This window comes from Littorina saxatilis, linkage group LG11, assembly GCF_037325665.1.
Source record: "Littorina saxatilis isolate snail1 linkage group LG11, US_GU_Lsax_2.0, whole genome shotgun sequence".
Lineage (NCBI taxonomy): Eukaryota > Metazoa > Mollusca > Gastropoda > Littorinimorpha > Littorinidae > Littorina > Littorina saxatilis.
Window position 1 is genome coordinate 44,537,645 of NC_090255.1, and position 12,819 is coordinate 44,550,463.

General features: G+C 40.5%; 2 protein-coding genes across 3 annotated transcripts in view; one reads left to right on the forward strand and one right to left on the reverse strand.

Moving 5' to 3' along the window:
- The window catches only part of LOC138980563 (transmembrane 9 superfamily member 1-like), a 42,207-nt gene extending 31,348 nt beyond the window's left edge, over positions 1-10,859 (reverse strand). Inside the window, exons 1-4 of the mRNA XM_070353449.1 lie at positions 10,763-10,859; positions 7,354-7,443; positions 5,503-5,584; positions 4,190-4,294 (exon numbers count right to left, since the gene is read on the reverse strand). Coding sequence (XP_070209550.1) covers positions 4,190-4,294; positions 5,503-5,584; positions 7,354-7,443; positions 10,763-10,846 — 361 coding nt within the window. The 5' untranslated portion in view covers positions 10,847-10,859. The remainder of the gene's footprint in view (positions 1-4,189; positions 4,295-5,502; positions 5,585-7,353; positions 7,444-10,762) is intronic.
- Positions 10,860-11,179: 320 nt separating this feature from the next.
- Positions 11,180-12,819, forward strand: part of LOC138980564 (uncharacterized) — an 83,769-nt gene continuing 82,129 nt past the window's right edge. Inside the window, exon 1 of one of the 2 annotated variants that reach the window (XM_070353450.1) lies at positions 11,180-11,669. In XM_070353450.1, coding sequence (XP_070209551.1) covers positions 11,586-11,669 — 84 coding nt within the window. In that variant the 5' untranslated portion in view covers positions 11,180-11,585. Of the gene's footprint in view, positions 11,670-12,004; positions 12,163-12,819 lie in introns of those variants that run through there. The other variant, XM_070353451.1, reaches the window with a different exon arrangement.

The window sequence follows — 12,819 nt, forward strand, 5'->3', positions numbered from 1 at the left end:
CGCCGCTCTCCGCTAATCCCATCATTCCTAACAAACCCAAACATTTGCTCTAGTGTTGTATGAGGAACAAACGTTGCTTCCACACAAATCAGCCATCAGTTGGTACCAACCACTGAACCAGGCAAGCAAGGTACAGCTTACACAACAACATTACTTTGATACAGACAAAGCAATAAGACGCAGCCAATGTCTTTGTTGTTACAGTCAGTACAGCTTACACAACAACATTACTTTGATACAGACAGTAATTAGATGCAGCCAATGTCTTTGTTGTTACTGTCAGTACAACTTACACAACACCATTACTTTGATACAGACAGTAATTAGATGCAGCCAATGTCTTTGTTGTTACTGTCAGTACAGCTTACACAACAACATTACTTTGATACAGACAGTAATTAGATGCAGCCAATGTCTTTGTCGTTACTGTCAGTACAGCTTACACAACAACATTACTTTGATACAGACAGTAATTAGATGCAGCCAATGTCTTTGTTGTTACTGTCAGTACAGCTTACACAACAACATTACTTTGATACAGACAGTAATTAGATGCAGCCAATGTCTTTGTCGTTACTGTCAGTACAGCTTACACAACACCATTACTTTGATACAGACAGTAATTAGATACAGCCAATTTCTTTGTCGTTACTGTCAGTACAGCTTACACAACACCATTACTTTGATACAGACAGTAATTAGATACAGCCAATGTCTTTGTTGTTACTGTCAGTACAGCTTACACAACAACAACATTACTTTGATACGGACAGTAATAAGATGCAGCCAATTTCTTTGTCGTCACTGTCAGTACAGCTTACACAACAACACCATTACTTTGATACAAAGCAATAAGATGCAGCCAATGTCTTTGTCGTTACAGTCAGTACAGCTTACACAACACCATTACTTTGATACAGACAGTAATTAGATGCAGCCAATGTCTTTGTTGTTACTGTCAGTACAGCTTACACAACAACAACATTACTTTGATACGGACAGTAATAAGATGCAGCCAATTTCTTTGTCGTCACTGTCAGTACAGCTTACACAACAACACCATTACTTTGATACAGACAGTAATTAGATGCAGCCAATGTCTTTGTTGTTACTGTCAGTACAGCTTACACAACAACATTACTTTGATACAGACAGTAATAAGATGCAGCCAATGTCTTTGTCGTTACTGTCAGTACAGCTTACACAACAACATTACTTTGATACAGACAGTAATTAGATGCAGCCAATGTCTTTGTCGTCACTGTCAGTACAGCTTACACAACATTACTTTGATACAGACAGTAATTAGATGCAGCCAATTTCTTTGTTGTTACTGTCAGTACAGCTTACACAACATTACTTTGATACAGACAGTAATTAGATGCAGCCAATGTCTTTGTCGTCACTGTCAGTACAGCTTACACAACAACATTACTTTGATACAGACAGTAAAAGGATACAGCCATGTCTTTGTCGTTACTGTCAGTACAGCTTACACAACATTACTTTGATACAGACAGTAAGAAGATACAGCCAATGTCTTTGTCGTTACTGTCAGTACAGCTTACACAACATTACTTTGATACAGACAGTAATTAGATGCAGCCAATGTCTTTGTTGTTACTGTCAGTACAGCTTACACAACAACAACATTACTTTGATACAGACAGTAATTAGATGCAGCCAATGTCTTTGTCGTTACTGTCAGTACAGCTTACACAACAACAACATTACTTTGATACAGACAGTAAGAAGATGCAGCCAATGTCTTTGTCGTTACTGTCAGTACAGCTTACACAACATTACTTTGATACAGACAGTAAGAAGATACAGCCAATGTCTTTGTCGTTACTGTCAGTACAGCTTACACAACATTACTTTGATACAGACAGTAAGAAGATGCAGCCAATGTCTTTGTCGTTACTGTCAGTACAGCTTACACAACATTACTTTGATACAGACAGTAAGAAGATGCAGCCAATGTCTTTGTCGTTACTGTCAGTACAGCTTACACAACATTACTTTGATACAGACAGTAATTAGATGCAGCCAATTTCTTTGTTGTTACTGTCAGTACAGCTTACACAACAACATTACTTTGATACAGACAGTAATTAGATACAGCCAATGTCTTTGTTGTTACTGTCAGTACAGCTTACACAACAACAACATTACTTTGATACAGACAGTAATTAGATGCAGCCAATGTCTTTGTCGTTACTGTCAGTACAGCTTACACAACATTACTTTGATACAGACAGTAATTAGATGCAGCCAATGTCTTTGTCGTTACAGTCAGTACAGCTTACACAACATTACTTTGATACAGACAGTAAGAAGATGCAGCCAATGTCTTTGTCGTTACTGTCAGTACAGCTTACACAACATTACTTTGATACAGACAGTAATTAGATGCAGCCAATTTCTTTGTTGTTACTGTCAGTACAGCTTACACAACAACATTACTTTGATACAGACAGTAATTAGATGCAGCCAATGTCTTTGTCGTTACTGTCAGTACAGCTTACACAACAACATTACTTTGATACAGACAGTAAGAAGATGCAGCCAATGTCTTTGTCGTTACTGTCAGTACAGCTTACACAACACCATTACTTTGATACAGACAGTAATTAGATGCAGCCAATGTCTTTGTCGTTACTGTCAGTACAGCTTACACAACATTACTTTGATACAGACAGTAATAAGATACAGCCAATGTCTTTGTCGTTACTGTCAGTACAGCTTACACAACAACATTACTTTGATACAGACAGTAATTAGATACAGCCAATGTCTTTGTTGTTACTGTCAGTACAACTTACACAACACCATTACTTTGATACAGACAGTAATTAGATGCAGCCAATGTCTTTGTTGTTACTGTCAGTACAGCTTACACAACAACATTACTTTGATACAGACAGTAATTAGATACAGCCAATGTCTTTGTTGTTACTGTCAGTACAGCTTACACAACAACACCATTACTTTGATACAGACAGTAATTAGATACAGCCAATGTCTTTGTTGTTACTGTCAGTACAGCTTACACAACAACATTACTTTGATACAGACAGTAATTAGATGCAGCCAATGTCTTTGTTGTTACTGTCAGTACAGCTTACACAACAACATTACTTTGATACAGACAGTAATTAGATGCAGCCAATGTCTTTGTCGTTACTGTCAGTACAGCTTACACAACAACATTACTTTGATACAGACAGTAATTAGATGCAGCCAATGTCTTTGTCGTTACTGTCAGTACAGCTTACACAACACCATTACTTTGATACAGACAGTAAAAGGATACAGCCATGTCTTTGTCGTTACTGTCAGTACAGCTTACACAACATTACTTTGATACAGACAGTAATTAGATACAGCCAATGTCTTTGTCGTTACTGTCAGTACAGCTTACACAACATTACTTTGATACAGACAGTAATTAGATACAGCCAATGTCTTTGTTGTTACTGTCAGTACAGCTTACACAACAACAACATTACTTTGATACAGACAGTAATTAGATGCAGCCAATGTCTTTGTCGTTACTGTCAGTACAGCTTACACAACAACAACATTACTTTGATACAGACAGTAATAAGATGCAGCCAATGTCTTTGTCGTTACTGTCAGTACAGCTTACACAACAACATTACTTTGATACAGACAGTAATTAGATACAGCCAATGTCTTTGTTGTTACTGTCAGTACAGCTTACACAACATTACTTTGATACAGACAGTAAGAAGATACAGCCAATGTCTTTGTCGTTACTGTCAGTACAGCTTACACAACAACAACATTACTTTGATACAGACAGTAAGAAGATGCAGCCAATGTCTTTGTCGTTACTGTCAGTACAGCTTACACAACAACAACATTACTTTGATACAGACAGTAAGAAGATGCAGCCAATGTCTTTGTCGTTACTGTCAGTACAGCTTACACAACATTACTTTGATACAGACAGTAAGAAGATACAGCCAATGTCTTTGTCGTTACTGTCAGTACAGCTTACACAACATTACTTTGATACAGACAGTAAGAAGATACAGCCAATGTCTTTGTCGTTACTGTCAGTACAGCTTACACAACAACATTACTTTGATACAGACAGTAATTAGATGCAGCCAATGTCTTTGTCGTTACTGTCAGTACAGCTTACACAACAACAACTGACCTATGACAAACTCAAAGTAGTAGAGGTCCTCGATGGCGTTGCGTAGCAGTTCAAGGTCGTTCTCAGAGTACTTGACCTTACACAGCTCCTGTTTCACTGAGTCTCCTGCACACACACACACACAAACACACTCACTTATTCACTAAATGGACAAAAATAAAATTAAACAAGAAGGGCAAAGCCCATACGACTCACATGCTTTACACATTTTTCCTACCAAAATACATGTGACCTTGACCCAAGGTCAAGGTCATCCAAGGTCATGCAACACAAAGCTGTTAATTCAAGACATAGGAAGTACAATGGTGCTTATTGGCTCTTTCTACCATGAGATATGGTCACTTTTAGTGGTTCACTACCTTATTTTGGTCACATTTCATAAGGGTCAAAGTGACCTTGACCATATGTGACCAAATGTGTCTCATGATGAAAGCATAACATGTGCCCCACATAATTTTTAAGTTTGAAACAGTTATCTTCCATAGTTCAGGGTCAAGGTCACTTCAAAATATGTATACAATCCAACTTTGAAGAGCTCCTGTGACCTTGACCTTGAAGCAAGGTAAACCAAACTGGTATCAAAAGATGGGGCTTACTTTGCCCTATATATCATATATAGGTGAGGTATTGAATCTCAAAAACTTCAGAGAAAATGTGAAAAATGTGAAAAATAGCTGTTTTTTAGGCAACATTTATGGCCCCTGCGACCTTGACCTTGAAGCAAGGTCAAGATGCTATGTATGTTTTTTGGGGCCTTGTCATCATACACCATCTTGCAAAATTGTGTACTGATAGACTGAATAGTGTCCAAGAAATATCCAACGTTAAAGTTTTCCGGACGGCCGGACGGACGGACGACTCGGGTGAGTACATAGACTCACTTTTGCTTCGCATGTGAGTCAAAAAGCCTGTCTTTTGCCCCTGATCTATACAATCAAATTCAGAGGGTGTCTGACTCTGAGTGTTACGTTTTTTTTCTCTCAAAATATCCCTGTACAACCAAATTGATAAGATGCCCGTCAATATTTTATACAAATATCTTAACATAAAACCTGTTTCCTCTTAGTCTTAGTGGCCCACAATGTATGCTGAGTGGTTTGAAATCATTGTTTATGTGCGTGTGCAGTTTGAAGGACAAAGCCAAGTGTTGGCCAACATTGTGTGTGTGTGTGTGTGTTGTGTTGTGTGTTGTTTTGTGTTGTGTGTTGTGTGTGTTGTGTTGTGTGTGTGTGTGTGTGTGTGTGTGTGTGTGTGTGTGTGTGTGTGTGTGTATGTGTCTAAAGAAAGAGGAAGCCAAGTGGAGGGGAACGTACGCTTGAAGCCGATGTTGTAGAGGGAGATGGCCATGCGGTCACCGTCTAGAACCTCTCCCAGCGTCAGGCTCTTGTGCTCCACCTCAAATCACACACACACAATCGTTACGTACACACACACACACTACACACACACATGTGGTCATGTAATGTACACACTAAACACACAAATAGTTTTGTACACACACACACATGTAGTCAGGTTCACACACACTACACATACATGTTGTCATGCACACACACACACACACACAGTTATGTACACACACACTACATACACATACATGTAGTCATTTACGCGCACTACACATGTTGTTATGTACACACACACACTACATACACACACAGGGATGTCGTTAGGCGTCGGACATCGGACATATAACGATGAAAATCCCCAAATGTCCGATTCACATTGCCGCATGTCGGTCAGATGTCCTATCGTTTTAGCCTGAGCGTGGTCATTGTCCGATATGTACTCCATTCCTTCGGACAGCGCGATATTCGTTAATTTTCATTTCAAGATACAAATCTTCTAAAAGACCGAACGCTCTCGTGTTCAGCTGACACTGAAGTTGCCAGTGCCGCGTGCGGATCTTTTCTTTTGTCGGGAATTCCCGAACCGTTTGTGGTATGCGCCGTTTGGGTATAACCGTCTTGGTGCAGCGCACTGATCTAAAAATAGTGGATAATTTTAGATCAGTGCATGCTACAGGAGGGAGTACGGGAGACAACTCCAACCGACTAAATTTGTCATCTGCTTTTGTTTTCGATACGAGACGAAGCACTGAATTAGTTTGATCTAATGCTGATCTTTTGCAGGCTTTAGGTTTTTTTTCAGCGGCATAATTCAGTGCTAGTTTTGGTGTGCATTCCTTGTAAACATTAGATATCAGCTAGTTTTGGTGTGCATTCCATGTAAACATTAGATATCAGCTAGTTTTGGTGTGCATTCCATGTAAACATTAGATATCAGCTAGTTTTGGTGTGCATTCCATGTAAACATTAGATATCAGCTAGTTTTGGTGTGCATTCCATGTAAACATTAGATATCAGCTAGTTTTGGTGTGCATTCCTTGTAAACATTAGATATCAGCTAGTATTGGTGTGCATTCCTTGCAAACATTAGATATCAGCTAGTTTTGGTGTGCATTCCTTGTAAACATTAGATATCAGCTAGTTTTGGTGTGCATTCCTTGTAAACATTAGATATCAGCTAGTTTTGGTGTGCATTCCATGTAAACATTAGATATCAGCTAGTTTTGGTGTGCATTCCATGTAAACATTAGATATCAGCTAGTTTTGGTGTGCAATCTTTGTAAACATTAGATATCAGCTAGTTTTGGTGTGCATTCCTTGCAAACATTAGATATCAGCTAGTATTGGTGTGCATTCCTTGTAAACATTAGATATCAGCTAGTATTGGTGTGCATTCCTTGCAAACATTAGATATTTGGTGGCTTGTTGACAGATCAACTTTTTTGTTGGTCAGAGTCTTCTGTTTCATCTTGATCGACCAAGGCCGATTTGTGACATGTATATGAACAGTGTTTTTTGTTACCCAGCTGGTTATGAATGAAAACTTAGGAAAATGTTGCATAATTTCTATTCTGCTTTGTTTCAGAGTCTGGGCGCATGTGACAAACACCATTATTCTCTACACTGGAGGCATTGAATTTGCAGCACTAGTGTTTTGTGCCCAACTATGCTTTAAGTTTAATGGCGTCAGGTACACGATGACATTGTCCTCTGCTTGGCGTCAGCTTTCTTCCAGATTATGAACACCGAAGCAATCACTGTGTATACAGCACTGATGACCACTCTTGCCCCCCCCCCCCCCCCCCCCCCCCTTACCTTATCTGGCCTGCAGACAGGAAGCTGGTAGTAGTGATACGTCTCATGGGGGTTGAAGTATGGCCCCACCTTGTTCACATACACTTCCACCTGCAATCAGTCACCAGGCAACAGTCATCAGTCAACAGTCAATAGACAGGTGACAACAATATGGAGACCACAGCAAGGGATTTTACTGAGATTTTGTACAGCGCAGGGATGAAAATTGCCTTGTTAAAAAAAAACTGAAATCGGCCGGGGTCCAGGGGCTGCCAAGGCCCCAGCGGGGTCAAGGGGCAGCGCCCCTGTAGGGGGTTTAGGGGGGCAACGCCCCCCGGAAAATCTTGAAAATTTAGAGCTGAAAATGTGGCCTTTTGCGAAAGGAAATCACAGTAATTGTAGCAGCTACAAAACTCCTCATTTGTTAACTAAAACAGGAATTCAGACTACTTAATGAACTTGGAACAAGTTATTAATATGTAAAATAATGGTATGGCAAGAGAGAGAGAGAGAGAGAGAGAGAGAGAGAGAGAGAGAGAGAGAGAGAGAGAGAGAGAGAGAGAGAGAGAGAGAGAGAGAGAGAGAGACTTAGACTTAGACTTAGAACATTTTATTCACATAAAGGGTAGACATTTTAGGCCATAGGCTTAATCTTACAATGTGCCCTTTACATTCACACAAACACATATTCACGCGTGCGCCCGACTAGAATCATAGAAACATCAACATACAGTAATAATAAATGAGAAAAGTAGTAGAAAATACATACAGAGAGAGAGAGAGAGAGAGAGAGAGAGAGAGAGAGAGAGAGAGGGAGGGAGGGGGAGGGGGGAGGGAGAGAGAGAGAGAGAGAGAGAGAGAGAGAGAGAGAGAGAGAGAGAGAGAGAGAGAGAGAGAGAGAGAGAGTGTCAACAATCTACGACACGACTGCCAACTAGTCTCGGCCCGCTCAAAAAACAATGACCGAGACTTTCAGTAATTCCTTCGCGTGACGTCTAACCCTCTTACGCCATAATGTGACGTCTTCAAATGACGAAATATTAAAGTTTCTACCACAGACATACACACGCACAAACGCACAGACAGACAAAGTTACGATCGCATAGGCTACACTTCGTGAGCCAAAAAACGGAATCGCACAAATAAATCGGATGGCCCATTGAAAATAATCGGAAAAGTCGGAAAAAACGGAGAATTTTCATCCCTGCAGCGTTTTGTCCTTTGTTGCTGCTCTACATGCCAACCGGCATAATGGGCAGTAAATAAGTAAGTAAGTTGTACAGCGTTTTGTTTTGTGTGCAGTGTTTTGTGTGCAGTGTTTTGTGTGCAGTGGTCGGATTTAGATACCTACTCCATAAAATATATATATCTAAATCCAAAGGATGAGATTTTATCAATTTCAATTTAAAATATGCACCAGATTTAGTCCAAACTTCCTGAACCACTTATTACAATACTTATTACAATACAATACAATACAATACAATAAACTTTATTAATCTCTAAAAGAGAAATTGCATACGAAGTAAACAAGATAGCGTTCATGAATTTATATCAGTTGTTGCCAGAAACTTGAAGTCGTCATCTTATTCTAAAGAGTTCCACTTTTCCCTTTCAGTGTCGTGAGTGTGACAATGCAGCAGACACCAGGGAACTTTTTGCGCCGCCGTACAGATGACGTAATTAACTGTAACGACAATACGATTTGTTAATCAAGTTGCGTCATCAACCGGCTCATAAAATTGAATGATGCATGTATCAATTGAATGGCATTCTTTTCATTGTAATGATCTAAGAACTTCGTCATTGATCATCTGATGTGAATGGGAAAATTGGTCGAATTTAGATACACCAAAAATCAGTCGGAATTACATATATCACAGTGGAAATGAGAATCCAGTGAGATTCCGAATCGCACTAGTGGAGATTGGAATTCCAGTTTGCACTAGGGCAAACCAGAATTCTCATCTCCACTGGATATTTGCTAGTGAAGATTGGAATTCCAGTTTGCCCTAGTGCAAACGGGAATCCAGTTTCAGTGGAGATGGGAATTCCAGTTTTCACTAGGGGAAATAGGAATTGGGTGAAATAATGTGTTGAAAGGTTTATAATTGTTCTTAAAACCATTTCATCTTTCACCAATCTCCACTAGTGCGATTCGGAATCTCACTGGATTCTCATTTCCACTGTGACATGTATATATCTTTACCCTAACTACTATTGTGCAAGATAAGCTATGTCCCTGCCCTGATTGTGATTCAGTCTGCTCTAACTCCCACCACCGAAACACAAACCCTACATGATAAAGCTACATGTACACAAGATATAATGGGACGTACACTTGTTGTGTGCATGCAGTTTATTTTTAAAACAAACAATCACAGTCTGTGCAAACTTCATGCGTTAAGCGCACTTGCAGAGTTTGCCCAGTCCTTGCATACATGTCTTCCGTCTAATCTGTAGTCTAACTTTTGTAACTTTTTACGCACTGGCTATACGCACTCAGAGTGTATATATATATAAGACCTGACCACTGTATACACTCTGGCTTTAACTTCCGGTCGCGAAGCGAATTTGCCATTCGACACCACTTTGAGGTAGGAACGCAGAGCTCAAATAAACGAAAACATCTGATGATGCACGGCCTTTGCTGTGACGTAGATGACATTTTCACATTTTCGACACTGAACCGCATCAACACTCGGAGCGTCGAATGACGCCATTTTGCGAAGGTACGCTTCACTTTCGATTCATGGTATCAAAGTATGCTGGGAACAAACACAGACAAAAATAAACAAACACACACACAAAACTGATGCTTCATGGCAGTTTATTGTCGAAGTTTGGAACACACTTGGAGTGTGTATCGACCTAGAAACAGTTGTATACTATTACTATGTGAATGTACATTATTTGCCAACCCTCGACACTCCAAAAAAAGATAGCGGAAGTCCATACGTAAGACTGATTTTTCATTGGCTACTTCCTAACGACTTGTTAGGGGGCATTTCATTGTCTACAGATTTGTAACTGTAACAGAGCTTTTCATTGCCGGAGTGTATACAGACTCATCGATCCTGTATACACTCGGAGTGCGTATAGCTTTTGCCAAGTTTTTATTGCCTCAAACAAACAAAATTCATGATAATGAGTATGATTGGTGCATTATCTTAAGTACATACGCCAATCATATTTCAGAAGCAGACTTAAATTGCTACGACATAGGCTCAGGCAAGGCAGTGAGGGAGCAACGTTACAAAATCGATACGATTTAGGCAGACAGCACTCTGTTTTAGCTTTACGTTTCAACAGTTGACTGGTCGTTGCACATTTATGCAGACCATTCGACTCCTTATCTTTTATTTTTCAACAGAATCGCCTCCAAATTTTCACGCAAAAATACGATCATATAAATCAGTCAACGTTCTACCTTATCTCCTTCCTTGTATTTGGCACCAAGCGCTACTGCGGTAAATGAAAGTGCCAACGCGACTGTTTTCCATAGCACCGCCATCTTTGACACTTCGTCGGGTCGATTTACCGCGAGACTTCAGTAAAACTAAAATCACGGGAGCCACAGCATTATTATGTTGATCAACATTTTACTGCTTTGTACGGACTAAAAGTTGCATTGGGGAATAGTTATATTGTTTGTATACATGTTGATAATAAGGTCGAAACATTTATAGGTCAAAGGCCACATGCTAATCCTGACAAGTGCCCTTTCTCACGGATCAGCGCAATGCACGCACGCTGCCTTATTCTTGCGCGTGAACGAAATTATACAAGGCGAGCGGACAAAACAGTCGCGCGTACGACTTGAGTGTTCGTACGAGTTTTTCCGTAAGCTAACCAATGCCCGCAGCCCATAAAAAATGTAAACTCCTCCCACTGTTTCGTCGCTGCAGTCGAAGTATAGCGCACTACTTTCTCTCTACGCATTGATCTGAGTTATTTACATGCACGATGCGACCCTCTAATCCTCTTAGGATATGGCTTTATCTTAGCGAGGTTAGAGATCGGTGGTGGACAATCGCGGGCGGTGTCAAAACGCAAACACCGTGCCTTTCGCTGTCATAACATGGGTTTGCTTCACAGTTTACGTTTCTTCCCGTCGCTCTGTGTCTGCCAACGATTACACTAACCCAGCGCCGGTGGATAATCCATCACCAACATATTGTGTCTTTGTTGGTCGCTTGTGTCGGGAGCTTAGCGCTCAGGCTGCGAGAAAAGCAGCGAATTGTGCGGCGAAAATGGACATTCATTCCACGTTTGAGACTCTAGCAGAAGCGTGGGTTGCAGCCAGCACTCCCACTGCAGTCAACCCCGAACCCAAGGTAAGTTGTAACTTGTGCAAGTTGTAGGGATTTGCGTTTGGCGCGTCCCTTGAAAAGCCAAAAGCCGTCTGCTTCATCCCAGTGATGCCAGGATATCGGATTTCGCCTCCCTTTTGTGTGCGCTAATAAACGGCTCCGGGAACCGTCCGGGTAGCCTTGGCAACTCGACATTCGGTCGTCTTGAGTAAGTACTCGCACATTTATTTATTTCGTCTCAGTTTGTGGCTGGGAAAGCCCCACACGACAAAAGAGTATAGGTCTGTAGCGTATAGGCGTGTTGCATGCGGTTTTCAGCAGCAGCGGTTCTTGAGCTAGAGGAAATCGTGGGAAGTGAAGTAGCTTGTGGAGCGGTGGGCACTTACTCGACTCTCAGTGTTTGCGGTGATGTGTTGTAGATGTGTGGGCCGTGTGCGTCTTTCTGCCTTTGTTTCCTCTGTAAAGTGTAATGACTTGACTCGGCTCAGCTCCTTTACTTCTCCTATCGTTTTGCCTGGTAAGTAGCGGTGGCTGCCACAGCCCCATTAGTCTCTGTCTCTCTCTGTCTCTCTATCTCTGTAAGACACTTTCTTTGCTTTGTGTGTTTGTTCGTCTCAAAGACAGTTTGTAAGAAAAGATCCAGCCTCAAATCATTATCCTTGTTTAATTCAGTTCAGCTCTCTCACAATTTACCAATTAGTCATTTAGTCTTGAATGATAAATGTTTTGGTTGATTATTTAACACAATCCTGCTGAATATGATAACCTGAGTTGTTATTTTCAAGTAGGGCCTACACTGTACATGTTGGTTGTTGTGTTGGGTAGCAAGATGAAGGGTTATAGTGGGGTGCCGCTACTGCGAGGTGCAGTTCTTTTACAGTGGAACCTCACTTGTAAGACTTTTAAGACCTGTTTTCTTAGATTTTCTTTTCATAGATACTGTAAATGTATCGCAATTTTAAGACTGATTTTCTCAGATTTTTGGAGATCTTTAAAGAGGGGGGGGTCCTCTGTATTTCACTTTAAAAAAAATTGTTTTTGTGTGTGTAACTGTAAGCGTTGCATTAAGACATGGCTCTAGCTAATCAGCAGTACCACATTACAAGTATACTTCTGTTTGTTAGATTATCCAGCATTATTTACAAACACAAAGTAAAAGACTAAAACAAGTAAA